The 27,936-nt window shown below is 45.2% G+C and overlaps 1 protein-coding gene across 1 annotated transcript in view; it reads left to right on the top strand.

Annotated features, from left to right (window-relative positions):
* LOC144498708 (UPF0606 protein KIAA1549) overlaps window positions 1–27,936 on the top strand; it is a 273,369-nt gene that overhangs the window by 164,077 nt on the left and 81,356 nt on the right. The window contains exons 9-10 of the mRNA XM_078220248.1: window positions 19,004–19,181; window positions 23,916–24,100. Coding sequence (XP_078076374.1) covers window positions 19,004–19,181; window positions 23,916–24,100 — 363 coding nt within the window. The remainder of the gene's footprint in view (window positions 1–19,003; window positions 19,182–23,915; window positions 24,101–27,936) is intronic.

Here is a 27,936-nt window from a genome sequence, read left to right as displayed (position 1 = left end):
GACGGTAATAATTGAAAAAATGAATCTATTGACATTCCAATTTGTGTAATAATTTGGGAATTCTGCTTCACTCAATTTCAAAAGTATCACTTACATAGCAACCCTCTGCTTTGGATCAGCCCCCATCCCATGAGAACCCTCCTGTTTGCTTATTATTACTTTCTCCTCTTCCAAATTTTTCAGTCAGTCCCTGGTTATCTATTCTGCAACCATGTGGCCATTCTCTATGGCCGAGTCCAGCTAGCAAGTGTTAGCAAGCTAGAGATCAGCAGTGAGAACCCTGACTGAACATTTCCATCCTGCACTAGCCCAAATATATTGAGGTAAATTATAATGGGCCAACTATTGATATCATAGAAAAGAATCATCATAGAATCATACAGTGCAGAAGGAGGCCGTTCGGCCCATCGAGTCTGCACCGACCACAATCCCGCCCAGCCCTTTCCTCGTAACCCTATGCATTTTCCCCAGCTAGTCCCCCTGACACTAAGGGGCAATTTAGAATGGCCAGTCCACCTAACCCGCACACCTTTGGACTGTGGGAGGAAACCGGAGCACCCAGAGGAAACCCACGCAGACACGGAGAATGTGCAAACTCCACACAGTGACCCAAGCCAGGAATCAAACCCAGCTCCCTGGCACTGTGAGGCAGCAGTGCTAACCACTGTGCCACTGTTGGTAAACACAGCATGGACGGCAACAGGCAACTTGAGACTTCCAGTATGACAGTGCAACAGCAAACAGGGACTTCAGCTGAAATTGCTGTTCACCATATGTGTAATGAGTGGATCAAATGATCTATTTATGACTTGTCTTCACACAAAAGTCAATTATTGGAAGGTCTCTCAGCAGCAATCATTTACACTGGCATAGCATTTTTTCAAATTCATCTTTGAGATGTGTGCACTGAACATAAGAACTAGGAGCAGGAGTAGGCAATTCAGCCTCTCAAACGTACTCTGCCATTCAACACGATCATGGCTGATCTTGTCTCGACCTCGGCTTCACTTCCCTTCCAGTTCTCTATAACCCTTCAACCCATTACGAATTAAATATCTATCTCAGATTTACCCAGTGTCCTGGCGTCCAGCGTACTCGGGTAGTGAATTCCACAGATTCACAACCATTTGAGAGAAGTAATTTCTCCTCATCCCTGTTTTAAATCTGCTACCCTTACCCTAAAACTATGATCTCTCTTTCTAGATTGCCCCACGAAAGGGAACGTCCTCTCTACATCTATCCTGTCAATCTCTTTTAGCATCTGATATACCTTGGTTAGATCTCCTCTCATTCTTCTAAGCTCTAAAGATTATGTTTTGATTTGATTTATTATTGTCACATGTATTAGTATAGAGTGAAAAGTATTGTTTCTTGAGTGCTATACAGACAAAGCAAGCCACACGTAGAGAGGGAAGGGAGCGAGTGCAGAATGTACTGTTAGAGTCATAACTAGGTTGGTAGAGAAAGATCAATTTAATGCCAAGGTAGGTCCATTCAAAAGTCTGATGGCAACAGGGAAGAAGCTGTTCATGGTACTTGACCTCAGACTTTTGCATCTTTTTCCCGATGGAAGAAGGTGGAAGAGAATATGTCCAGGGTGCATGGGGTTCTTGATTATGCTGGCTGCTTTTCTGAGGCAGCGGGAAATGTAGACAGTGTCAATGGATAGGAGGCTGGTTTGGTTGATGGACTGGTCTTCGTCCATGACCCTATGTAGTTTTTTGTGGTCTTGGACAGAGCAGGAGCCATACCAAGCTTGATACAACCAGAAAGGATGCTTTCCATGGTACATTTGTAAAAGTTGATGAGAGTCGTGGCGGACATGCCAAATTTCCTTAGCCTCCAGAGAAAGTAGAGGCATTGATGGCTTTCTTTAACTATAGCATCAGCATTTTTATAATGGATTTGTGGAACATGGGCGTTGCTGGCTGGCGAGCATTTATTGTTAGAGTTTTAACAACACCAGGTTAAAGTCCAACAGGTTCATTTGGTAGCAAATACCATTAGCTTTCGGAGCGCTGCTCCTTCGTCAGATGGAGTGGAAATGGAGAGCACATTTCCACTCCATCTGACGAAGGAGCAGCGCTCCGAAAACTAATGGTATTTGCTACCAAATAAACCTGTTGGACTTTAACCTGGCGTTGTTAAAACTCTTACTGTGTTCACCCCAGTCCAATGCCGGCATCTCCACATCATGACGAGCATTTATTGCCCATCCCTAGTTAACCTTGAGAAGGTGCTGGTGAGCTGCCTTCTTGAATCACTGCAGTCCATGTTCTATGGGTTGACCCACAATGCCGTTAGGGAGGAAATTCCAGTATTTTATCCCAGCGACTATGAAGGAACGGCAATATATTTCCAAGTCAGGGTGTGAGCGGCTTGGAGGGGAAGTTGCAGGTGGTGGTGTTCCCATTTATCTGCTGCCCTTGTCCTTCTAGATGGAAGTCATGGGTTTGGAAGGTGCCGCCTAAGGATCTTTGGTGCATTGCTGCAGTGCATCTTGAAGATAGTACCCACTGCTGCTACTGGGTGTCGGTGGTGGAGGGATTGAATGTTTGTAGATGTGGTGCCAATCAAGCAGGCAGCTTTGTCCTGAATGGTGTCAAGCTTCTTGTGTTTTTGGAGCTGTACCCATCCAGACAAGTGGGGAGTATTCCGTCACACTCCTGAGTTGTGTCTTGTGATAGATAGGCTTTGGAGAGTCAGGAGGTGATTTACTCGCTGCAGTATTCCTAGTCTCTGACCTGCTCTTGTAGCCACTGTGTTTATGTGATGAGTCCAGTTGAGTTTCTGGTCGATGGCAAACCCAAGGATGTTGACAGTGGGGGATTCAGTGATGGTTACACCATTGAATGTCAAATGGCAGTGGTTAGAGTGTCTCTTATTGATTATGGTCATTGCCTGGCATTTGTGTGCGCGAATGTTACTGTCCACTTGTCAGCCCAAGCCTGGATATTGTCCAGATCTTGTTGCATTTGAACATGGAATGCTTCAGTGTCTGAGGAGTGGTGAATGGTGCTGAACATTGTGTAATCATTGGCAAACATCCCCATTTCTGACCTTATGACAGAGGGAAGGTCATTGATGAAGCAGCTGAAGATTGTTGGGCCTAGGACATTACCCTGAGGGATTCCTGCAGAGATGTCCAGGAGCTGAGATGACTGACCCTCCACATCCACAACCATCTTCCTAGGTGCAAGGTATGATTCCAACTAGTGGAGAGTTTGCCCCCTGATATCCATTGATTCCAGTTTCACTAGGGCACCTTGATGCCACACTTGGTCAAATGCAGCCTTGATATCAAGGGCTGTCACTCTCACCTCGCCTCTAGAATTCAACTCTTTTGTCCATGTTTGAACCAAGGCTGTAATGAGGTCAGGAGCTGAGTGACCCTGGCGAAACCCAAACTGGGTGTCACTGAGCAGGTTATTGCTGAGCAGGTGCTGCTTGATAGCACTGTTGATGATCCCTTCCATCACTTTACTGATGATCAAGAGTAGAATGATCGGGCGGTAATTGGGCGGCTTGGATTTGTCCAGCTTTTTGTGTACAGGACATACCTGGGCAATTTTCCACATTGTTGGGTCGATGCCAGTGATGTAACCATATTGGAAGAGCTTGGCTAGGGGAGCGGCAAGATCTAGAACATAGAACATAGAACAGTACAGCACAGAACAGGCCCTTCGGCCCACGATGTTGTGCCGAGCTTTATCTGAAACCAAGATCAAGCTATCCCACTCCCTATCATCCTGGTGCGCTCCATGTGCCTATCCAATAACCGCTTAAATGTTCCTAAAGTGTCTGACTCCACTATCACTGCAGGCAGTCCATTCCACACCCCAACCACTCTCTGCGTAAAGAACCTACCTCTGATATCCTTCCTATATCTCCCACCACGAACCCTATAGTCATGTCCCCTTGTAATAGCTCCATCCACCTGAGGAAATAGTCTTTGAACGTTCACTCTATCTATCCCCTTCATCATTTTATAAACCTCTATTAAGTCTCCCCTCAGCCTCCTCCGCTCCAGAGAGAACAGCCCTAGCTCCCTCAACCTTTCCTCATAAGACCTACCCTCCAAACCAGGCAGCATCCTGGTAAATCTCCTCTGCACTCTTTCCAGCGCTTCCACATCCTTCTTATAGTGAGGTGACCAGAACTGCACACAATATTCCAAATGTGGTCTCACCAAGGTCCTGTACAGTTGCAGCATAACCCCACGGCTCTTAAACTCCAACCCCCTGTTAATAAAAGCTAACACACTATAGGCCTTCTTCACAGCTCTATCCACTTGAGTGGCAACCTTTAGAGATCTGTGGATATGGACCCCAAGATCTCTCTGTTCCTCCACAGTCTTCAGAACCCTACCTTTGACCCTGTAATCCACATTTAAATTAGTCCTACCAAAATGAATCACCTCACATTTATCAGGGTTAAACTCCATTTGCCATTTTTCAGCCCAGCTTTGCATCCTATCTATGTCTCTTTGCAGCCTACAACAGCCCTCCACCTCATCCACTACTCCACCAATCTTGGTGTCATCAGCAAATTTACTGATCCACCCTTCAGCCCCCTCCTCTAAGTCATTAATAAAAATCACAAAGAGCAGAGGACCAAGCACTGATCACTGCGGCACTCCGCTAGCAACCTGCCTCCAATCCGAAAATTTTCCATCCACCGCCGCCCTCTGTCTTCGATCAGACAGCCAGTTACCTATCCAATCAGCCAACTTTCCCTCTATCCCACACCTCCTCACTTTCATCATAAGCCGACCATGGGGGACCTTATCAAACGTCTTACTAAAATCCATGTATATGACATCAACTGCCCTACCTTCATCAACACACTTAGTTACCTCCTCAAAAAATTCTATCAAATTTGTGAGGCACGACTTGCCCTTCACGAATCCGTGCTGACTATCCCGGATTAATCCGCATCTTTCTAAATGGTCGTTAATCCCATCTCTAAGGACCTTTTCCATCAATTTACCAACCACCGAAGTAAGACTAACCGGTCTATAATTACCAGGGTCATTTCTATTCCCTTTCTTAAACAGAGGAACAACATTCGCCATTCTCCAGTCCTCTGGCACCATCCCCGTGGACAGCGAGGACCCAAAGATCAAAGCCAAAGGCTCTGCAATCTCATCCCTTGCCTCCCAAAGAATCCTAGGATACATTTCATCAGGCCCAGGGGACTTATCGACCTTCAGTTTATTCAAAACTGCCAATACATCCTCCCTCCGAACATCTATTTCCTCCAGCCTATTAGCCTGTAACACCTTCTCTTCCTCAAAAACATGGCCCCTCTCCTTGGTGAACACCTGAAGAAAAGTATTCATTCATCACCTCGCCTATCTTTACTGACTCCATACACAAGTTCCCACTACTGTCCTTGACCGGCCCTAACCTCACCCTGGTCATTCTTTTATTCCTCACATAAGAGTAAAAAGCCTTGGGGTTTTCCTCTGGAGCACAAGTCTTCAGTACAATTGCTGGAATGTTATCTGGGCCCATTGCCTTTGCAGTATCCAGTGCCTCCAACCGTTTCTTGATAACACGTGGAGTGAATCGAATTGGCTGCAGACTGGCATCTGAGATGCTGGAGACCACTGGAGGAGGCCTAGATGGATCATCCACTTGGCACTTCTGGCTGAAGATTGTTGCGAATACTTCAGCCTTATCTTTTGCACTGATGTGCTGGGCTCCTCCATCATTGAGGATGGGGATATTTGTGGAGCCGCCTCCTCCAGTGAGTTGTTTAATTGTCCACCACCATTCACGACTGGATGTGGAAGGACTGCAGAGCTTAGATCTGATCCATTGGTTGTGGGATCTCTTAGCTCTATCACTTGCTGTTTTTGCCATTTGGCATGCAAGTAGTCCTGTTTTGTAGCTTCACCAGGTTGATCCCTCATTTTTAGGTATGCCTGGTGCTGCTCCTGGCATGCCATCCTGCACTCTCCATTGGCTTGATGGTAATGGTTGAGTGGGGGATATGCCGGGCCATTAGGTTGCAGATTGTGCTGGAGTACAATTCCGCTGTTGTTGATGGCCCATAGTGTGCCTCATGGATGCCCAGTCTTGAGTTGCTAGATCGGTTCGAAGTCTGTCCCATTTAGCGCGGTGATAGTGCCACACAACAAGATGGAGGTTATTCTCAATGTGAAGGCGGGACTTCGTCTCCACAAGGACTGTGTGGTGGTCACTCTTACAGATACTATCATGGATAGATGCATCTACAGCCAGCAGATTGGTAAGGATGAGGTCTGTAGCGGGATCCCTCTTTTTAACTCCACTGGGCTTATTTTAGGTTTGGTTCTCCGCCACCCAAACCCCACCAATGCCCGAGTGATTCTCTCTCTTGCCGATGGAACAATGGCCACCTTGCGTCTACTTCACTAGAGTAGCGCTCCCAAGAGAGAGAAAAGGAAACTGCTGCCTATCCACTACCTGGCAGCCTTTCCTGAGTGGGCGGTTTCGAAGCGCCCAGGGTACCCTCAGTTCTAGACTCCGGAATTATGGTAAGGAATATTTATATTGTGACTTAGTCAGAGATCATTTGTGAGAAATTGAAAAGATCAAAACGGACTCCAACGGAAGTCAAAGATATATATATATATATATATTTATTAAAACATCAAGGTCAAAGGTCACCAAACACCAGGAAAACAACACACGATGCCTTATGCTCTATAAGGCTATAACTATGCAAGACTATATGCTCTATAAGACTATAACTAAACGGACGCAACGGAATTCTTACTTTATACAAGTTTACCAGTGTCTTAAACTATGAAAGATGCATGCAAAAGCCCCTCCCCCCCTTCCCCAAAGCCTCATCCACTATGATATCATAGAAATCATATCATAGAAACCCTACAGTGCAGAAGGAGGCCATTCGGCCCATCGAGACTGCACCGACCACAATCCCACCCAGGCCCTACCCCCACATATTTACCCGCTAATCCACGCATCTCAGAACTCTAAGGGGCAATTTTTAACCTGGCCAATAACCCGCACATCTTTGGACTGTGGGAGGAAACCGGAGCACCCGGAGGAAACCCACGCAGACACAAGGAGAATGTGCAAACTCCACACAGACAGTGACCCGAGCCGGGAATCGAACCCGGGACCCTGGAGCTGTGAAGCAGCAGTGCTAACCCCTGTGCTACCGTGCCGCCATGATGATCTCGGGAACTTCGCGAATTACCGGAGGGTACTCACAATCCTAGTTTAAATTGCTCAGTGGGCTTTAGGCTGCGTGCTGGAGGCGACCGAGTGGAGAGTGCTGTCATGCTGGTCCGAAGAGAAAAGAGAGAAAAATGGCCGACCTGACCATCCTTTTATATTGTAAACTTGAATTATTTTCCTGCCAACTCCGCCCCCCTTCCAACCGGCAGTTTCCACAGACAAAGGCTTGCTAGGGTTATCTGCAGCTGCGATCTTACAGTCCATAGAGACCAGATGGTCCCATCCCAGATGATAGGTCCCTTGCTGTCCTGTATTGTTCCATCGGAGATCGTTTAATTGTTTTCCCATTAGGGAAATGGGCTTCTCCTCACTCTGGGACAAGGCCATTATCACCTGTATTGAGTCCAGACCAGGTGCATTGTCTTGCTGCCGGCCTAGTCTGGTGATGTCGTCAGGTCCTTTTGTACTGCTGATAACCTAATCAGCAGTCTGTCTGGTTTCTGGCTGCTTGCAATTTTTGGACTGGGCCCCTTCACCCACACACGCGCACACACACACACACACACACACACACACACACACACACACACACACACACACACACAGGCTGGCTGGGCTCCCTGGGACATTTTTGGTCAAGTCCTACAGCCAAGTGTGGCCACTTTCACAGTTCTTTAGGGTTCAAGTCCTTTTCCCAGCTCATTAAAAAAAGGCCTGAGTTGCCCGAAAAACTTACAGGTCAAGTATGTTATTTCCTCTTGTTGGTTCCTTCATCATCTGCTGCAGACCCAGTCTAGCAGTTATATCCTTTAGGACTCGACCAGCTCGATCAGTGGTGCTACTGCCGAGCCAATCTTGGTGGTGGACATTGAAATCCCCCATCGAGAGTACATTTTGCACCCTTGCCACCCTTAGTGTTTCCTCCAAGTGTTGTTCAACATGGAGGAATACTGATTCATCAGCCAAAAGAGGACAGTATGTGGTAACCAATAAGAGGTTTCCTTGCCCATGTTTAACCTGAAGCCATGAGACTTCATGGGGTCCGGAGTCGATGTTAAGGACACTCAGGGCAACTGCCTTCCGACTTTACACCACTGTGCCACTACCACAGGACATATCCAGGGATGGTAATGGTGATGTCTGGGGTGTTATCTGTAAGGTATGATTCTGTGAGAATGACTATGTCAGGCTGTTACTTGACTAGAGTGTGAAACAGCTCTCCCAATTTTGGCACTAGCCCCCAGGATATTACTAAGGAGGACAGGGCTGTTTGTTTTGCCATTGTCTTTTCCAGTGCCTCAGTCGATGCCAGGTGATCTGTCCAGTTTAATTTCTTTGTTGAGACTTTGTAGCGATTGTTCCAACTGAATGGCTTGCTAGGCTATTTCAGAGGGCAGTTGAGAGTCAACCACATTGCTGTGGCTCTGGAGTCACATGTAGACCAGACCAGGTAAGGACAGCAGATTTCCTTACCGAAAGGGCATTAATGAACCAGATGGGTTTTTTCTGACAATCAACAATGGTTTCATAGTCATCAGTAGACGCTTAATTCCAGATATTTTTATTGAATTCAAATTCCACCAGCTGCCGTGGTGGGATTTGAACCCAGGTCCCCAGAACATTTTCTGGGTTACTAGTCGAGTGATAATACCACTAAGCCATCGCCTCCCCTAAGGAGGGACGAGGACAGGTTAGCGGTCTACCTGTCCTAGAAACTTGAAGCTCTCGACCACTTCCACTTCATCCCAATTGATGTAGACCGGGGCTTCCCCTCTAGTGCGCTTCCTGAAGTCAATGACTATCTCCTTCGATTTGTTGACAATGACGGAGAGATTATTGTTGTCGCACCAGTTCGCCAGATTCTCTATCTCTTTCCTATACTCTGTCTCATCATTGTTTGCGATCCGACCCACTACGGTGGGGTCATCAGCAAACTTGAATTTGGCCACATAGTCATTGGTGTATAAGGAATATAGTAAGGGGCCGAGGCACCAGTGTTGAGGATGATCATGAAGGAGGTGTTGTTGCCTATCTTATTGATTGCAGTCTATAGGTGAGGAAGTCGAGAATCCCGTCACTGAGGGAAGAGCCGAGCCACAGAGTTTAGAGATGAGTTTTGTAGGAATAATGGTGTTGAAGGCTGAGCTGTAGTCAATAAAGAGGAGTCTGACATGGGTGCCTTTGTTATGTGGGTGTTCCAGGGTTGGGTGCAAGGCCACGGAGATGGTGTCTGCTGTGGACTTGTTGCGGCGATAGATGAACTGTAGTGGATCCAGGCAACCTGGGATGCCGGAATTGATTTGTGCCAAAGCACTTCATAATGATGGATGTCAGCCACCGAATGATAGTCAATAAGACACGCTGCCTGGCTTTCCTTCGGTACCGGGATGATTGTTGTCATCTTGAAGCAGATAGAAACCTCAGATTGGTGTAAAGAGAGGTTAAAGATGTCTACAAGTACCTTCACCAGCTGGTCTGCACAGGATGTGAGTGCTCACCCAGGTACCCCATTCGGGCCAATCGCTTTCCATGGGTTGACTTGCAGAAAGGCTGCGCTGACGTCTGCAATGGTGACCTAGGACACAGCTTCGTCCGAGTCTTCTGGGGTGGAGGGCAAGCTCTTGCTTACCTCTTGCTCAAAACGGGCATAGAATGCATTGAGCTCATTGGGTAGGGGTGCATTTGTGCTGGCGATTTTACATGCCTTGATCTTCTAGCCTGTTATGTCTTGCAGACCTTGCTATAGTCGGTGGGAGTCCGTGTGGCTAGTCTGGGACTGTAGCTTGGTCTGGTGCTGTCTTTTGGCATCTTTGATGGATCTCTGTAGATCATATCTGGATTTCCTGTACAGGTCAGGGTCGCCTGACTTGAACATCTCAGACCTGGACTTCAGCTGTGGATATCCCTGTTCATTTATGGTTTCTGGTTGGGAAACATATGGATTTGATTCTTTGGCACACAGTCTTTTACACACTTACTAATGAAGTCAGTTACTGTAGTGGCATACTCGTTCAGGCCACTGACTCGAAGCAGTTCTCAGACCAACATTGCATGACTTGCTTTAACGGATTCTCCCATTTCAGTTTTTGCTTGTAAGCTGGGAGCAGGAGCACAGCCTTGTGGTCTGATTTGCCGAAGTGTGGGTGGGCAATAAAGCGGCATGCATTTTTGATATTTGTGTAGCAGTGGTCTAGGATGTTTGGGCCTCTGGTGGAATAGGAGGTGCGTTGGTGGTAACTTGGTAGTACGCTCTTGAGCTTGGCCTGATTGAAGTCCCCGGCCACGATAAACAAGGTCTCGGGATGTTTCGTCTCAAGGCTATTTGTGGTGATGTATATTTTGTCCAGCGCGGTCTTCACGTCTGCGTGGAGTGGGATGTGAACTGATGTCAACAAGAGGTGAACTCCCGCGGAAGGTAGTAGGGGCAGCATTTTAGCGTCCGGTTTTCTAGGTCCAGGGAGCAGAAACTTGCCAGTGTTGCTACATCCAAGCACCAAGAGGTGTTGATCAGCAGGCAGACCCCACCTCCCCTAGCCTTGCCTGAGGCCGCTGTATGTCCATTTGATGGTTTGAGAAGCCCTCTGGTTGTAGAGCACAGTCCGGTGAAGCAGCAGTGAGCCATGTCTCCATGAAACAGAATGCACAGCAGTGTCTCCGTTCCCTTTTGAAAAGTGAATCTGCCTTTAAGTTCATCCAGCTTGTTACCCAGAGATTGGACATTTGCCAGGAGTAAGTTGGGGAGGGGGAGCCTTGGTACTGCGTTGTTTCACGCTCATCTGCGGGTCTGCACGTTTTCCGCGCTTCCTGGCGTGTTTGCTTATGTTTGGGCCTGGGAGACAGTGAGAATAGTATTAAGGCTATATATTTGTGTCCAGTGAGGTTCATCGCTTTGGTTCGTTTGTGGGTGGAGGCATTGTTGCCTTGTTTGCGGTTCCTGCGTCGATAGATGGGTCTGCACGGTCGGGCGTTCTGGGTTGGTGTCGGGCTGCGGATTGGCTTCGGAAGTCAGAAGAAGTCCAGACTGTACTCGGGTGTGGACGGGTCGAAGGCCGATAAGTGGACGACGTCTCTCAGATTGCGGTTGCAGATGAGCCGATGGCCGGGTCCTGACAGGTCGGGGTCGTCTTTCAGAGTTCGGAGGATCTCTAGACCTGCAAGTAAATTTAAAAGAGCAGTGTTAGTGATTTTTAGGCATTAGGAGTTGATTGTTAAGACTTTGGGGCAATTGTAGAAGGAGAGAGTGGGGAAGTGCTTGGGGCCTGCAGGAGGTCACAACTCTCCAGGTCAGATACGTTGTGAGCCATTGGAGTGGAGGACCCGGCTCCAGACTTGCTGGTCTGGCCATCGGGGTCGATGGAGGCTGGGGCTGGACGATCGGGGCCTCGGTAGGGAAAGCCCCACCTGTGGGACTGCAACACTAGCCACCGGTCCCACGTAGTCGGCTGGTCCGGCTCAGCTTCAGGTCAGGTGTCTCCAGGATCCTAATGTTTGCCAATTCTGTAAGATTGTAATAGTGCATTGTTAGAGAGCATAAGAGTTAGAATAAGATTTTTGAAGCATAGAACAAGAATTATAGGGTATGCTGGGCACAGCATGCAGGAAGTTGCCATGTTCCGCTGCCACTTTGGAATCTCCCTAAACTGCTCAATCTTGCTTCAGACAAATTCCTCAACTCTGGAATCAATCTAGTGAACCTCCTCTGAATTGCCTTCAAAGCAATCAAATCCCCCCTCAAGTAAAGGGACCAAAATTGTGTACAATACGCTGGGTGTGGTCTCACTAATGCCTTGTCCAGTTGCAACAATTCCCTACTTCTATACTCGATTCCTTTAGCAATAAATGCCAAAATTCAATTTGCCTTGCTCACTACCAGCGTACCAGTTTTCTGTGATTCATGCACGCGGACATCCAGATTCCTCTGCACTGAAGCACTCTGAAGTTTCTCTCCATTTATTTTGATATAGTACAACTAACGATTCAGGAGGCAGTAACAGAGCCTATGTTTTGGCTAATTATCATGAATTAGCACTAATTTGCAGTCAGAGGCCTGATTGTGAAGGGGCCTGAGGGACCCTGGGTAGCTTGGTGTTACTGTAAGGCTGTTGAAAATGTCAGTCCATAAGGGGGTCTGTATGGCCCCAGAGCAGCTTGATGGTGTTTTCTGGTTGTTGAAAAGGAGAGATTGCTGAGTGAGCAAGTTGAGAGCGGAGGAAGAGTGGGAAGAAAGTCTGCCAAATGAGCGAGTGAGTGTGGGTGGGGTGGGGGACAGATTTGGGAAGACAGGCTGCTGAGTGAGTGGAAAAATCTGTGTAAAGTACTTTAAAAGTACAGGTTTTCATAATTATATGATTTTTTGTATATGTGAACTTTAGTCATTGGTTACAGCATTTACCATGATGCTTTGCTGCCTTGTTGCTGTTTTGTTTCCTGCTGGCGAGTGGGGTCATGTTAATTTTCAAGCTTCTTTAAATATATTCGTTTATGGGCAACAAATGCTGGCCTTGCCTGTGATGCTCATTGCCCTTGAGGAGGTGGTGGTGAACTAAAATGAGATCACTTGGAAAATAGTTTGTGAAGCACTACCATAATCCTTCACTTCGCTTTGTGTGTACATAATCCAGCAGGGTCGTGTTCTGTTCGTGTGAACTTCATTCTTTATCACATGCACTCACTTGCATGAGGTCAGTTTGGTGATTTGATACAAATGCATTGGTCCACAGTATTGATGGTAAACAAAAGGAAAACTAGTATTTCTACCCACTTGAAATCTAGTAATTCCACCTATTAGAAGCATTTACATTCGCTACTGATCATAAAATGCGCTACAAAGAATATCACATTTTCAGATCTTTTTATCTTAAACTATTAATGTTTAGACTTTTCTGTATTAAGCCACTCTCATCCCTGGTTTCTTGTATAAAACAAGAAGAATAATCAGAAGCAGGGACAAGAGTGTCTGACAATGAACTTTATTTTTGCTGTGATACAGGGTTGTTCAATCCATCTGCTTAGTTGTGGAGATCATTTGACATTTCTCCCTTGTAGGCTGGGTGTGAGAATGACTTAATGGAAGAAACATCACTGATCACTGTGAGCAGATGGACATCTTTTGTCTCTGATGCAGTGAAATCAGGGCAATCATTCTGTAGCTAATCATTGTGAGAGGCATCCCAGTCAAACTCTCCTTTGTGACACTGTGTATGTGATAGCCTGATAACCTCGTGGCTTGATTATTTCCTCCATGCTTCATAGCATCTATATCAAACAGAAGCAGCTTACTAATTTATAACAGTCATTTGCAAAACAGACCTTGTTACTACTCGTATTAAAAAGTGGACCAAAGAAATCAACAGGACTGGAAGAGGCTATTGTAACACCAGTTCAAAAAATACCCTATGCCAGTCTTGCTTTCTCTGCTAGATAACAATACCCTAATGATTCTACCAGTGCTCTTCATTCCTCATTCAGTGTGGTCCATAGATTCACCAGCTTTTGTGTAACTAAGTTACACCTTTCCTTCTTGAATGTACGTCCCCTAATCATAGAGTTTAAACATAGAAGCCCTACAGTGCAGGAGGTGGCCATTTGGCCCATCGAGTCTGCTTCGACTCTCCGAAAGATCATCTTACCCAGGCCCACCGCTCACCCTCTCCCTGTCACCCTATGTATTTACCCTATTAATTCCCCTAACAGGCACATCTTGGAACACTAAGGGGCAAAATAGAATGGGCAATCCACCTAACCTGCGCATCTTTGGATGATGAATAAATAATTAGCATTCAAGTTTTCCTGTAACTTTTAGGGTTATCATAGCTTCTGAAATATCTCTCCTGATCTGCTTTCTGTTTTTGCAACTTCAGCTCATTACTTTGTTGCTGAAACCCAGGCATTGGTGTGGTGGGAATCATTAAAATACTATTTTTTTAACAGCAAGTGTTTGTCCAAATTAGTGGACGTGGCTATGAAATATATATTAATTTTATTTTGAATCAGTTTGAAGTAGAGAACATCACATTGTGTGCCCCTTCTGGAACCCCTTTCCGATTGTCATTGCACTGTTGACAGATATTGGAGAAGAGCTTGTGAAATGGAGTGATCAAAATTCATTGAACCGTCTGGTTAGTTTTATTTTCTCGTTCTTGATCTCAAGGAGTCGAATCCTTTAATTTGCTCAGATTTTATAACCAAGCTCTACAGGAAGAAAGCTTTTTTATATTCTCGTTAAGTAGCTAAAAGAAGGGGCTGGAATAAGCAAATGCTGAACTGATGTGAACCTATCTCTGATTTGCTCTCTGTGTAGCTGCTTCATTGTTCTTGTTTTCCTTCCTACTGCTGTCTAGCTTACTTGGAGTTTGCTTGATCTTGTAATCATATAAATACAGACTTGTGTCCACTGATTAGATTAGAAGTCAGAAAATATCATCCCAATGGAAAAGAAAATGTTTTCTACGTTTAATTGAATTCACATCTCAAGTGCCGGTTGCTGTTTGAGTTAAAATTGCTTCAGTACAACAAGAGTTTGTATTTTATTTGAGAGATTATTGACTATATTGAAGTTAGATGGAAGCAGGGCCCTGCATTCAGCACTGTCAAAGTAGTGATCGGAGGAACAGCAGGCATGGGAAAGGCAGAGCTGCTTCTCTAATTACAGATCCTGCTTTTCCCACTTGTGCCCTGGCTTCAAATTCTTCTGACAACCTGTAGTGATGGACAAGAAAGGTGAGGAATCCCCTAGCAGAAGCGGCAATCTGCAGTTCTCCTCACAAATGGCAGTGGCGATCCAGCGGAGACTGTGTACTGGTCCATTAGGAAATAAACCTTTATGCTTAGTCTTGCTAAAACAACAGGAAGATGTGACATTGGTTAGAAATCCACGGTAGCACAGTGGTTAGCACTGCTGCTTCACAGCTCCAGGGACCTGGGTTCGATTCCCGGCTTGGGTCACTGTCTGTGTGGAGTTTGCACATTCTCCTCGTGATGGCGTGGGTTTCCTCCAGGTGCTCCGGTTTCCTCCCACAGTCCAAAGATGTGTGGGTTAGGTTGATTGGCCATGCTAAAATTGCCCCTTAGTATCCTGAGATGCATAGGTTAGAGGGGTTAGTGGGTAAAATATGTAGGAATATGGGGGTAGGGCCTGGGTGGGATTGTTGTCGGTGCAGACTCGATGAGCCGAATGGCCCCTTTCTGCACTGTAGGGTTTCTATGATTCTATGATTCTAAATCAGCCCTTAGGATAAAAGTATTTTCTTTACAACAGCTGTCTAGAGTCCTAAATAAATTAGTTGTGATAGGTTTGACTCACTGTTTAGTGGACATTCTTTCCATAGCACAACTACACATAATGTAACACCATAATTGGTAAATTTCACCAAGCGATGATCTGTAGAGCTGCGTGATGTTTGGAGCAAAGCAATGCTGCACTGACACAGTAAAGGATGCTTTTCTGAGATGGGACTAATTAACAGTGTATTGGGAGCTTTTGCTTTGCATCTAAGGCAGTAAGCCTGGTCAGGAGACCCTTGATGCTAACACCAAATGCAAGAGCTAGAAAATTCACCATTCTCCAACATTATAATCCTTCACTTTGATGTGATTAATTCAGCTGCTGGTGAGGGAGCAGATTTTTTAAAAGAGAAAGTTGCACTTGGTCTCTGAGTTTTTCCCACCGAGCAGGTTTGAATATTTCTGGAGACTCACTCATTGAAAGATCTTAGCCATCTGAATCTCCAAGAAAGAAACTTATCTCTTGGTAGATTCCAGTCTCCAACTCCAGAGAGGGGAAAAGAGAGACTGCTCTCTCAAAAGCAGCATCTTCCAAGCTTGAATATTCAGTGTAAGTCCCAGCTTCCCCGTCACATAACCATACCTACCAATCATCCCAACGAAGCCCCACTCTGCAAAATCCCAGCGAAAAATAGAACAGCATTAGTTCAGATTAGTAGCCATTAGTAACAATTATACTGTTGCAACAATACAAGATGCTGCTTGACACTATGAGGGCAATTCTCCCAAAAAAGTTGTAAGTGCTGAATTCACGGGGAAAAATGGTGTAAATCATGATTGTTTTTTCAGTGGGAGTTCAGACTTGAAACTCCCACACTCTCTGCACTGCAGAGGTCACAATCATGAATATCATTAAAAGCTTGGGGACGGGGCCTATTCACGCCAGAGTCTGACAGTTCCTGGCCTCTGCACATGCGTAGTGGCCCCGATCTGTTAGTCTGCAGTTTACTGGCCAGCCTGGGAACCCCCACACTGCTGCCCCTCCACCATTCCCCCCCGCCCCCCCACCACCACCCCTCCACGGCCTGATCACGGCCCACACGACCATTCCCAGCCCCCCCCCCCCCCCCAGCAGTGACTATACACCCTCACCCCAGCAGAACCCCAACCCTCCCAGGGGAGGCAGACCCCCAGCCCAGCCTGATCGCTGGCCTCCCTCCAGCCCCAACCAATCCTGTTTGCAGAGTGACAGCGGGATCTCCTCCCCCCGCTTCCCCCGCCCCAACTCAATTGATCGCCCCCTTGGCACTGCCCCATGCCTGGTGGGCAGTGCTAAGGTGCCCCCGGGCATGGCCACTTTGCCCATTGGGCAGTGCTGGCACTGCCAGAGTGCCCATGCCCAGGGGAACTAACCCCCTGCTGCCCAACCATCTGGCGCCCCAATTCACCCCCCCCCCTTTTCACTCAAGCGGGGTCTCCTGCTAGTTCCCCGAAAGTGGGAGCTACTCTAAACCCCGCCGGAGTGAAATTGCACTGGCAGGGTGGGAGATGCTGGTTTCCTGCATGGTCTCGACTGCGCCAGATTTCCATCACTGGGAGAACGCATGCGTGAATCGGTGCACCCGTGAAACTCCCGGCCTGACCCATCAAAAAATTAGCTGGTTGGAATGGGAGAATCGTCCCCTATGGCTCTTGAGTACATTAAAAAAAAACTGCTACAACAGATCCTGCACAAGAACATGGCTTAAATACATTTTTGAAGGTACAGTATCATCACACAATTGTCTCTTTAACTCAGAACCCTTTGTTCTGTCTTCCTTGACTTCTCCTGAACATTACCTTGGTCTCTGTTCTCCAGTCATCTTAAGACATTCTTTCTGTCCCATATTCCTGGTTATCTGGACTGTATCTTGTTCCTTAGAAAGCCTGCATCGTTGCAACTTCCTTGCCCTGTCCAGCTTCTACTGGCAAAGTTAAGAGCTGTTCACTCCCCGGTGCCCGTCTCCAACTGCAATGTATCCAGCTAAAACTTAGAAGCTTTTCTACCTTACAAGAGCTTCCAGTTGCTAAGCAACATCCACATGCTTATGCCTTTTTATTTTTCACACTGTAACCCTCTTTAAGCACATTAGAATCACATCGGATGCACTGAATGATGGCATCTTCCAGGAGGCCAAGGAGAAGAAATAGAAAATGAAATAACAAGAGGCTGGAGCAGGCCTAAGGAACAGTCACTCAGCCCTGCGCTAGGTCAGATCCACCTGTCATCTGCGTCCACAGCATGAGCTACTCCCAGGGAACTAAATTAGCTTCTAAGTGATAGTTATTTTGAGTAAGGTAAATGAGAATGTCCAGGGAGAAGGGAGCTTAGGCAGCAGCAAATGAATGGAACTGTTCCTCTCCTCCCCTTCCTCTTAAAACTCTCCAAGAATGAAACCATATGAGCTGTAGCATGAAGACAGTCTTTTCTATACAGAACAGTAGTCAAAATATATAAAACAAAACCTGAAAGGTATACCGTAGCCTGCCTAGGTTGCAAGTATTGAATTTTTCCCCCAAATGTGAATTTACTGTCATCATGTAAATATTGTATAATGTAAAAAGGCAAAGTCGCAATAGTCCCAGATGACCATAGGCTGCTCTCCTCTTTGAGGGCTCAGAGCTGATGGGTGGTAATTTACCCAGAGTATCACGACTCCTCAGGCAAGGAGCAAGGTTGAGAAGGGTGGGCTTCAGCCAGTGCAGGAATTAAACTCGTGCTGTCGGCGTTGCTCTGCATCATGAACGAGCTGTCCAGCCAACTGAGGTAAACTGGCAAGATATGTCAATGAGGCAGTCACCAAAATCAGTGTAAGTGTCTGCACAATGTTATAAATAACCAAAGGGATATTTTACTGTCAAATTAACAATGTTGCACAATGCTGTGAAATTAAAATTTGTACTCTGATCTTTTTTAATAGTTGGAGTGGGATCACCTATGGGGTGTACACAAATTTAACATTGTATTATATCATTGCTGCTGTTTATATATGCAGAATGGGTCATAATGACGGGGGCATCATTTTACTAGGACCTTTCTGTGATTGCTGGTGCATCTTGAAAGGGGGGGGAAAAAATCATGCATGATGAAGGGGAGCGTTAAAGGCAAGGGAGGAATAAGGAAACCTGAAATCAGAGAAGCACCTGGGCCCATGATTTCTTTCACTAAAATATTCCCACAGCATTCTCTCACTGCCCCAGATTCTACCCCAGACGTTCCATCACCACCCCCCATCCTGTACATTGTATTGCCTATCAATTCCTCAGTCTAAATGTACTGACAGGTGTTGCTCCTTATGTCAAATGTACTGTCATTCCCCACCTCACCAAGTATATTGGCAGGCCATTCATTCATCCCTCCATGTGTAGTATTTCTGGGTTCCTCCTTTTAGATGCTTAGTGCCCCCCTGCCCCCCAGGTACTCAATTAATTCCTGTCAGTCCAAATTAGCATGCTAGTATCAACCAACGCTTTGCTTGGTTTTGGCAACACGTGTTTGAAATCCTGACTTTTTATACAGCCTTCAAGTAATAGCTGTTCCTTTACAGGTCGTAAATATCACCAAGGTCACTGGTGATGGGAACCCAACTGAGCTAATTTACTTTGTGGAGAAGCAGAACGGGGAACGCCTTGATGCAAACGAAGCTGCTAACCTTATCAATAAGGTGGACATACAAAGAGCAGCAATTGTTCTAGGCTATCGTATACAAGGTGCACTGGCACAACGTAAGTATACTTTGACTTCCTCTTACAAATGCTTGATGGATAGGGCACTGAGTGTGTCGAAGATGAATGAATTGACAGCACTGATCAAGGCTAATTATTCCTATGCACAGTTCAGTTCGTACCTCATGCAGTTAAAATTCAAAAACCCCCAGGCTTCTTGCTCAGTCGATAAGGAACTAAGTCATGCAGACTAGATTTGACCCTTCGTTAGTTGAGCTCATTTGGAAACATGGTAAGATTCTACAGGTGGCCTGAGAATACCTCAGTTGGGGAGAGAAGGAGTCTTGGTGAGATGCTGCAGTGCATCATGTCGATGGTACACACTGCTGCCACTGTATACCATTGTAGAGGGAGTAAATGAATAAGGTGTTGGGTGGGGTTCTAATCAAGGCAGGCTGCTTTGTTCTGAATGGTGTCCAGCTTCTTGAATCTGGTTTGAGCTGAACTCATTTAGGCATGTGGAGAGTATTCCATCACACTGCTGACTTGTGCCATGTAGATTTTTAAAGTTTGATGATGACACCACTGTAGTGGGTCAGATCTCAAACAATAACGAGACAGAATACAGGAATGAGACCGAGAATCTGGTGAACTGGTGCGGCAACAATAATCTCTCCCTCAATGCAATAAAATGAAGGAGATTGTCATCAACTTCAGGAAGCGTAAAGGAAAACGTGCCCCTGTCTACATCAACAGGGACGAAGTAGAAAGGATCGAGAGCTTCAAGTTTTTAGCTGTCCGGATCACCAACAACCTGACCTGGTTGCCCCATGCCGACACTATTGTTAAGAAAGCCTACCAACGCCTCTACATTCTCAGAAGACCAAGGAAATTTAGCATGTCAGCTACGACTCCAACCAACTTTAACAGATGCACCATAGAAAGCATTCTTTCTGGTTGTATCACAGCTTGGTATGGCTCCTGCTCTACCCAAGGCCGCAAGGAACTACAAATGATCGTGAATGTAGCCCAATCCATTATGCAAACCAGCCTCCCATCTATTGACACTGTCTACATTTCCCGCTGCCTCAGCAAAGCAGCCAGTATAATTAAGGACCCCCCACACCCTGGGCATTCTCTCTTCCTTTTTCCTTCAGGAAAAAGATACAAAAGTCTGAGGTCACGTGCCAACCGACTCAAGGACAGTTTCTTCCCTGCTGCTGTCAATTATTGCCCACACTACTAGGGAACAAGCAATTCTGGATTTGGTGATGTGTAATGAGGCAGACTTGATTAGGGAGCTTAAGGTGAAGGAACCCTTAGGGAGCAATGACCACAATATGATAGAATTTGCCCTGCAGTTTGAGAGGGACAAGCTGGAGTCAGATGTAACGGTATTACAATTAAATAAAAGTAACTACAAAGACATAAGGGAGGAGCTGGCCAGAATTGATTGGAAAGGGAGCCTAGCAGGGAAGACAGTGGAACATCAATGGCAGGAGTTTTTGAGAGTTATTCGGGAGGCACCAACAGAAATTCATCCCAAGGCAGAGAAAACATGCTAAGGGGAGGACGAGGCATCCATGGCTGATGAAGGAAGTCAAGGACAGCATAAAAGCAAAAGAAAAAGCATACAAAGTGGCAAGGATTAGTGGGAAGCCAGAGGATTGGGAAGCCTTTAAAAGCGAGCAGAGGACAACTAAAAAAGGCAATAAGGGGGGGAGAAGATGAAATATGAGTGTAAGCTAGCTAGTGATATAAAAGAAGATAGGAAGAGTTTTTTTCAATATATAAGAGAGGCAAAAATAGTCATTGGATCACTGGAAAATGAGGCTGGAGAAGGAGTAATAGGAAACAAAGCAATGGCAGAGGAACTGAATAGTTACTTTGCGTTAGTCTTCACGGTGGAAGACACTGGTGGGATGCCAGAGCTCCAGGAGAGTCAGGAGGCACAGGTGAGTGTAGTGGCCATCGCTAAGGAGAAGGGTCTGGGGAAACTGAAAGGTCTGAAGGTAGATAAATCACCTGGACCGGACGGCCTACACCCCAGGGTTCTTAAAGAGATAGCTGAGGAAATTGTGGAGGCATTGGTAGTAATCTTTCAGGAATCACCTGGAGGCAGGGAGGGTGCTAGAGGACTGGAAAGTAGCGAATGTAACACCGCTGTTTAAGAAAGGAGGGAGGCAGCAGACGGGAAATTATAGGCCGGTTAGCCTGACTTCGATCATTGGCAAGAGTTTAGAGTCCGTTATCAAAGATGAGATCACAGAGTACTTGGAAGTGCATGATCAAATAGGACTGAGTCAGCAGGGCTTCGTCAGAGGATGTTTTTTAAAAAAAAGGGAGGCATGGACAAGTTGGGCTGAAGGGCCTGTTTCCATGCTGTAAACCTCTATGACTCTAGGCCATGCCTGACAAATCCGTTAAGAGTTCTTTGAGGAGGTAACAAGGAAGTTAGATAAAAAAGAACCAGTGGACGTGATTTATTTAGATTTCCAGAAGGCCTTTGACAAGGTGCCGCATAGGAGACTATTAAATAAGTTAAATGCCCATGGTGTTAAGGGTAAGATCCAGGCATGGATAGAGGATTGGCTGACTGGCAGAAGGCAGAGAGGTTTTTTTCAGGATGGCTGCCAGTGATTAGTGGTGTGCCTCGGGTCAGTGCTGGGACCACAACTTTTCACAATATACATTAACGATTTGGAGGAAGGAACGGAAGGCACTGTTGCTAAGTTTGCAGATGATACAAAGATATGTAGAGGGACAGGTAGTATTGAAGAAGCAGGGGGGGCTGCAGAAGGACTTGGACAGGTTAGGTGGGTGGGCTAATAAGTGGCAGATGGAATACAATGTGGACAAATGTGAGGCTCTGCACTTTGGAAGGAGGCATGGGCTATTTTCTAAATGGGAAAATGCTTAGGAAATCAGAAACACAAAGGGACATGGGAGTCATTGTTCAAGACTCTCAAGGTGAACATGCAGGTTCTGTCAGCAGTTAGGAAGGCAAATGCAATGTTAGCATTCATGTAGAAAGGGCTAGGATACAAGAGCAGGGATGTACTCTTGAGGCTGGTCGGACCCCATTTGGAGTATTGTGAGCAGTTTTGAGCCCCATATCTAAGGAAGGATGTGCTGGCCTTGGAAAGGGTCCAGAGGAGTTTCACAAGAATGATCCCTGGAATGAAGAGCTTGTCGTATGAGGAACGGTTGAGGACTCTGGGTCTGTACTCGTTGGAGTTTAGAAGGATGAGGGGGTATCTTATTGAAACTTATAGGATACTGCGAGGCCTGGATAAAGTGGACGTGGAGAGGACGTTTCCATTAGTAGAAAAAAACTAGAACCAGAGGGCACGACCTCAGGCTAAAGGCACGATCTTTTAAAACAGATGAGGAGGAATTTCTTCAGCCAGCAAGTGTTGAATCTGTGGAACTCTTTGCCGCAGAAGGCTGTGGAGGCCAGGTCATTGAGTGTCTTCAAGACGGCGATAGATATGTTCTTGATTAATAAGGAGATCAGCGGTTATGAGGAAAAGGCAGGAGAATGGGGATGAGAAAAATATCAGTCATGATTGTTTGGCGGAGCAGACTTGATGGGCCGAGTCTTATGGTCTATCCCTGGTTGTTATTAGAAGGCTCAAAACCACCTTCACTTTCAGTCACTGTGATCTTAATGGTGATATGTTCCCAAAGTAACAGTAGGAATTCCAGGATATTAATCCAGCCACAGTGAAGGCAAGGCTATATGTTCAAATCAGGTGGTGTATGATTTTGATGTGTCCTTGGAGAAAGAAGGGATGACTAGAAACAGTGGGACTGTTATAAAGTGTAAAATGTTGGTAAAAAGTTTATTGAGCTTATTTAACTCCTGTTCCTAGAAGCTCTGTCCATACATTGCAAGTTAAAAGCCTTAGAGTGAAGACGGATTAAGTCAACTCTGATGTTTTTAGTTCATGAAATAAGTGTTACGAACAAGGCCAGCATTCATTGTCCATCCCTAATTGACTTCAAAGAAGGTGGTGAGAAACGTGATGGTGTGACTTGGAGGGAATTTGCATGTGGCAATTTTCCCACACCTACAGCTCTTGTTCTTTTAAGTAGTAGAGATCATAGGCTTGGAAAGACATCTGTCAAAGGAACTATTACTACAAACTCCAGAACAGGTTAAATTGTGATGCAAGTTCAAGTCCAAACTTGAAACTGAAAACGGGTGATCCCTAACCTTAAGTAGCACTCTATGCTGGATACCTGTCCTTCCATAAACCTATGCGCCAAATTCTCTCACATCACTGAACTTAATTGTCATGTGTTACATTCTCGCACTGTCTTTTTTTGCCAGAGACCCAAACTATGTCAGTATTGAGCCTTATTCTGCCCATGTGTATATTCCAGCCCCAGATGCTGGGCACTCAGGCCTGAAATGCTCACCCATTCCCATACGCACACAGATGAGACATCAGCCTGTTCTGCCAGTTATACACATCAAAATTTGGGAAAGGAGGAAAAAAACCACTCTAATTCATCCATCCAGTAACACCCTACAGAATTCAGCTGTTCCTTTGTCGTAGTAAAGGGATTGATAGTGCTTTCAGTAGATGAGAGTAACCATGTTACAATTTTAGCTGTGCCATCTTTATTATGTAATCCACATACTTTCCAAAGATGGATACTTATGGAATAGAGGAGATGCCTTGAAGCTTGAGGCAGTATTTTCAGGCCTTGACAGCGATGCTGACATCCTTGGATATAATTTTTAAAAACACTCATACTATGATTTGTTTGTGACTTCTTTTGTAGCGGTGGAGATCATTGCCACCTCTTCCCCGACAGATGAGAATAAGAACCTGTGGATCATCATGGCAGTGATGGTGCCAGTAATTGTGGTGGTCGTCATCATCACAATCCTGTACTGGAAGTTCTGCCGAACAGACAAGCTGGAGTTTCAGCCAGATACCATGAGCAATATTCAACAACGGCAAAAAGTAAGAAACTCAAGTTGTTGAGCTTTTTTAATTGAGAATTTCACAATAAAATAAAATAAAATAAAATGAGGAGACAAGGCCAATAATGCAGGGCACCAGCAAGTAAGGAGGTAGTGATTAGGTGACTAATATTTTTTTTTCTAAGGATAAGGAAAGTTTAAAGGGAATAAGTAATTCTACAGTTCTAGTTCTGATGAGTAATAAAATTGGGTAAGAGTTGACGTAGCAGTTTAAACAGTGAGAAAGGAGAGCGATGAACTTGAATTTGAACCAAGAACAAGAGAAAGAACTTCAAAAGGTGGCCATTTTCCCATTGTGGCTCAGCCAAACAGGCAACAAAACAGCGTTTCAATGAAATTAAGGGGTGGCACGGTGGAACAATGGTTAGCACTGCTGCCTCACGGCGCCAGGAACTCGGGTTCAATTCCTGGCTGTGCGGAATCTGTCCATGTTCTCCCCATGTCTGCGTGGGCTTCCTCCAGGTGCTCCAATTTCCCCTCTCAGTTCAAAAGATGTGCTGGTTAGGTGCATTGGCCATGCTAAATTCTTCCTCAGTGTACCCGAACAGGCGTGGGAGTGTGGCGACTCAGGGATTTTCACAGTAACTTCATTGCAGTGTTAATATAAGCCTACTTGTGACAAAAAAAAGCCTAATCATAATGGGCTGAAATGGAGGCAAGAGTAGGGGACTGTTAGGCAATGAGCTTCGTTGTATGCTGCACAGGAGTGAGAAACAACCCCAAAACATTTTGTCCCATCAAGTGATGCAGTGACGTTCAGGGCCCTCAAAAGATTAAGCTGATTAATCATTTCAAATATAGATATCCCACGTTATTCTGGTGAAGAATGTTGAATTTTGTGATTTGTGCAATGGAAGAGGAGGGAAACAAAGAAGAATAAAAACAATAGGAAGTAAAGTGTAGTGTTTCTTATATAGCCAGTTGATTGACCACGTTTCCAAATGGTGTTTCCTTAGCCTTAGCTTCAACTATCACATACAGAGCCTAAATGTTCAAAAGGAGAACGCATTCCTCGCTTACAGTGGCAGTGTGTCCTGTTACCTGTCAACTCTTCAGTGATCAATAATAAAAAGGATCTTCTGTGAAAGAACTTGAGAGCTCACACTTCCAATTAAATTGTACAATGAGTCAGTCAGTGAGGTTTAAAGGAGAGGAGTTCTACCTGCTTGAGAGAAGGTATTGGGCTGAGAAGTAATTTTGCAAATTTGAGCTATTAGAGTGGGTTGGATAATGGATAGAAATTAGGATTATTTTGTTTGGTTGGCTGGTACCTGACTAGCATGGAATCCATCACAACATATGAATCAAGCCACAGAGAAATTCCCATAATTGTTTTTTCATTTGTCTGAAATTGAGTGCATGCATTCTAACCATTGTGGGTGTATCCTATTCTAAGCCTAGAGGGTTTAAATACAAGTCGGCAAGAGGGAAGACTTGGAAATCTTGAGGGTGCACAGAGGTGTTACTGGAATTCTAATCATCTAAAACTATGCACAGCTTTGGTAAGCTTTCTGCTGCTTCTTCAGCTATCACCCGTCTTTGAGTCTGCCTACCCTTCAACATACCCAGTCAAGAAACCTGCTCGGGCATTGGATTGCTAAGAATTGGCTGAGTTTCCATAATTCACCATCTTGGAGCCATCATTCAATATAACTGACTAATTGATATCCAAAGTTCTTATTCTATTGGATGAATTCTAGTGATTACATTCTGAAAACTGAATATATTCCCACCTTTTGAATCTGGATGTCCATCTGATTGGTGAGGTTACTTTTGCTAGTTTGTGGTCTCAGGAATATAAGTCTGATAAACTGGCAAGCTGCCATAGACTAGACTGTTTCATTTTTCAGGAAGTTGTATTATCTGTCAGTTTTCTCCACAGCTGCTCTACTGAAGGCGCTGGCTAGATTTTGCTTTAATTTGGTTGGTTAACCATTAATTCCACATCCAAATGGCCATTTTTCATGGGTGAGCATTGACTGTTGCGGGAAGTTTCAACCCATTCCTGGTCCTCTTTTCACCTGTTGTCTACATTCATATCTTCCTTCGAGGCATTGCAAGGAGGTCAGGAGCACTTTGCTGATATGCTAAAAATTATTTTCTTGCACACTCAGCTCGATTGCTGAAGTCAGTCATTAAACTGAAATCTGCTGACCCACCCAAACCAAAAATGGAACCTGTGGCCTTCCCATATGATTTAATACATAATGAGAGGAATTTTCCCATCTCGCCTGCCGTGGGACAGAAATTTCCCATCTCGCCTAGCGGGTGGGACAGAAATTTCGGCATACCATTTAAAGGTCCGTTGACCTGAGGCAGGAATTTTTGGTCTTGGGGCGCAAGCAACCGGAAAGTCCCGCTCAATACTTCCAGCAATTAAGCCATCAGGGCAACTCCTTTTCTGAACTCTCAACTGTGAATATCTTTATATGACAGTTACATTCAGCTTTAATTGTTTGTGATATTTTTACTTCAGTTTCCTTCATAAAATCTAACAAATCCCTTTTAAAGTAAAGGATGTGCAACACAGTTTTAAAATGGCTTGGAACAACTTGAGTGCAAGATGGGATTTAGGGGAGTTTTGCCCATGGCCACATGCCCCAAACACACACCACCCCCCCCTCCCCCCCCCCCCCCCCCCCCACCCCCCCCATAATCTTGGTAGAGCAATGGTACAATTTTATATGCAATGTTTGAGACTCTAAAACAACCACTTTGGTCACTTGGCAAAAACTTTGATCCACTGCGAGCATGGGCATTGTTTGCAAAAAGTGGAACATGAGAGTGAGAGACAGTGGTGGTTATTGTGTAACCATGCCAATGGAAATCAAATGCTAAGAAATGAAGGATAGCCGTTGAATTGCTTGTAGCTGTAGAGGGTGAACACAGGATGTACCTGTATTTTTGGGAATGTGTCCTGATGCCCTCAGCTTTGATGTTGGCTGTAAATGTATCAACTCCAGGAGGGCATGTGTTGTCTGAGAGTGGGTTGTTAGCCCTTAGCATTGTGGATAATATCATTGACAGGCCTGTGCTGAATGCACCTTGCCTTTTCTGAGAAGCTTTCTGAAATGAAAGAGATCTATTATGCCTGTTCCCATGGTTCTTCAGTACTGAGGAATGCAGTGCCTGTGTACCCTAATGGTGTCCCAGCACTGACGTTGGACCAGTGATCTATTCTGCATGTCAGGACAGATAAATATTATTCTTTCACAAGCCTGCCTGACAACATCAAGATTGGAAAGTAAGTAAGTAATAAAGTATAAAGTGATTGAGGCCACAGTGCAGATAGTAAGATACACATTTGTAATAAATTTCTCTAAAAATGTTCAACATGTAAAACTAATAAACAAGAATATACTATCCTACAATCAATGACAGCTTTCATTTGAACTAACCCCATTCTGTCAAAAGAAATACATAAGCAGAGGCTACATCACACTCATTTATATTAATGATTCTTGTGCTGCCTCTGTGAACTTCAAAGTCACATTTCAGGGAAATTAATTTAAATTGGTCATTAATGCTGATTCATTTCTCCAGTATCATACAGAGGAAAATCCATAAGGCCAAATCTCTCTATTCAAGGGTTTCGCAGACTTGTGCACAACTATGCTGCTAGTAATACTAACTCTTGGAAGGCAGATGGAAGCACTATTTGGGCAGTTTAAATTCCAGGGGAGCTGTACCCTGACTCCTGAAGAAATGAAATGAACTTCAGGAGGAGGTTTTCCATGATGCATCACAGGGCATAGTTAGGCTCACATTTCTTCTCATTGATCCCAATTTCTGAGGCCATCTCCATGAGGCAAAGAT

This window comes from Mustelus asterias, chromosome 9, assembly GCF_964213995.1.
Source record: "Mustelus asterias chromosome 9, sMusAst1.hap1.1, whole genome shotgun sequence".
NCBI classification, from domain to species: domain Eukaryota; kingdom Metazoa; phylum Chordata; class Chondrichthyes; order Carcharhiniformes; family Triakidae; genus Mustelus; species Mustelus asterias.
The sequence above is the reverse complement of the archived record's forward strand: the minus strand, read 5'-3'. Positions and strand labels throughout refer to the sequence as shown.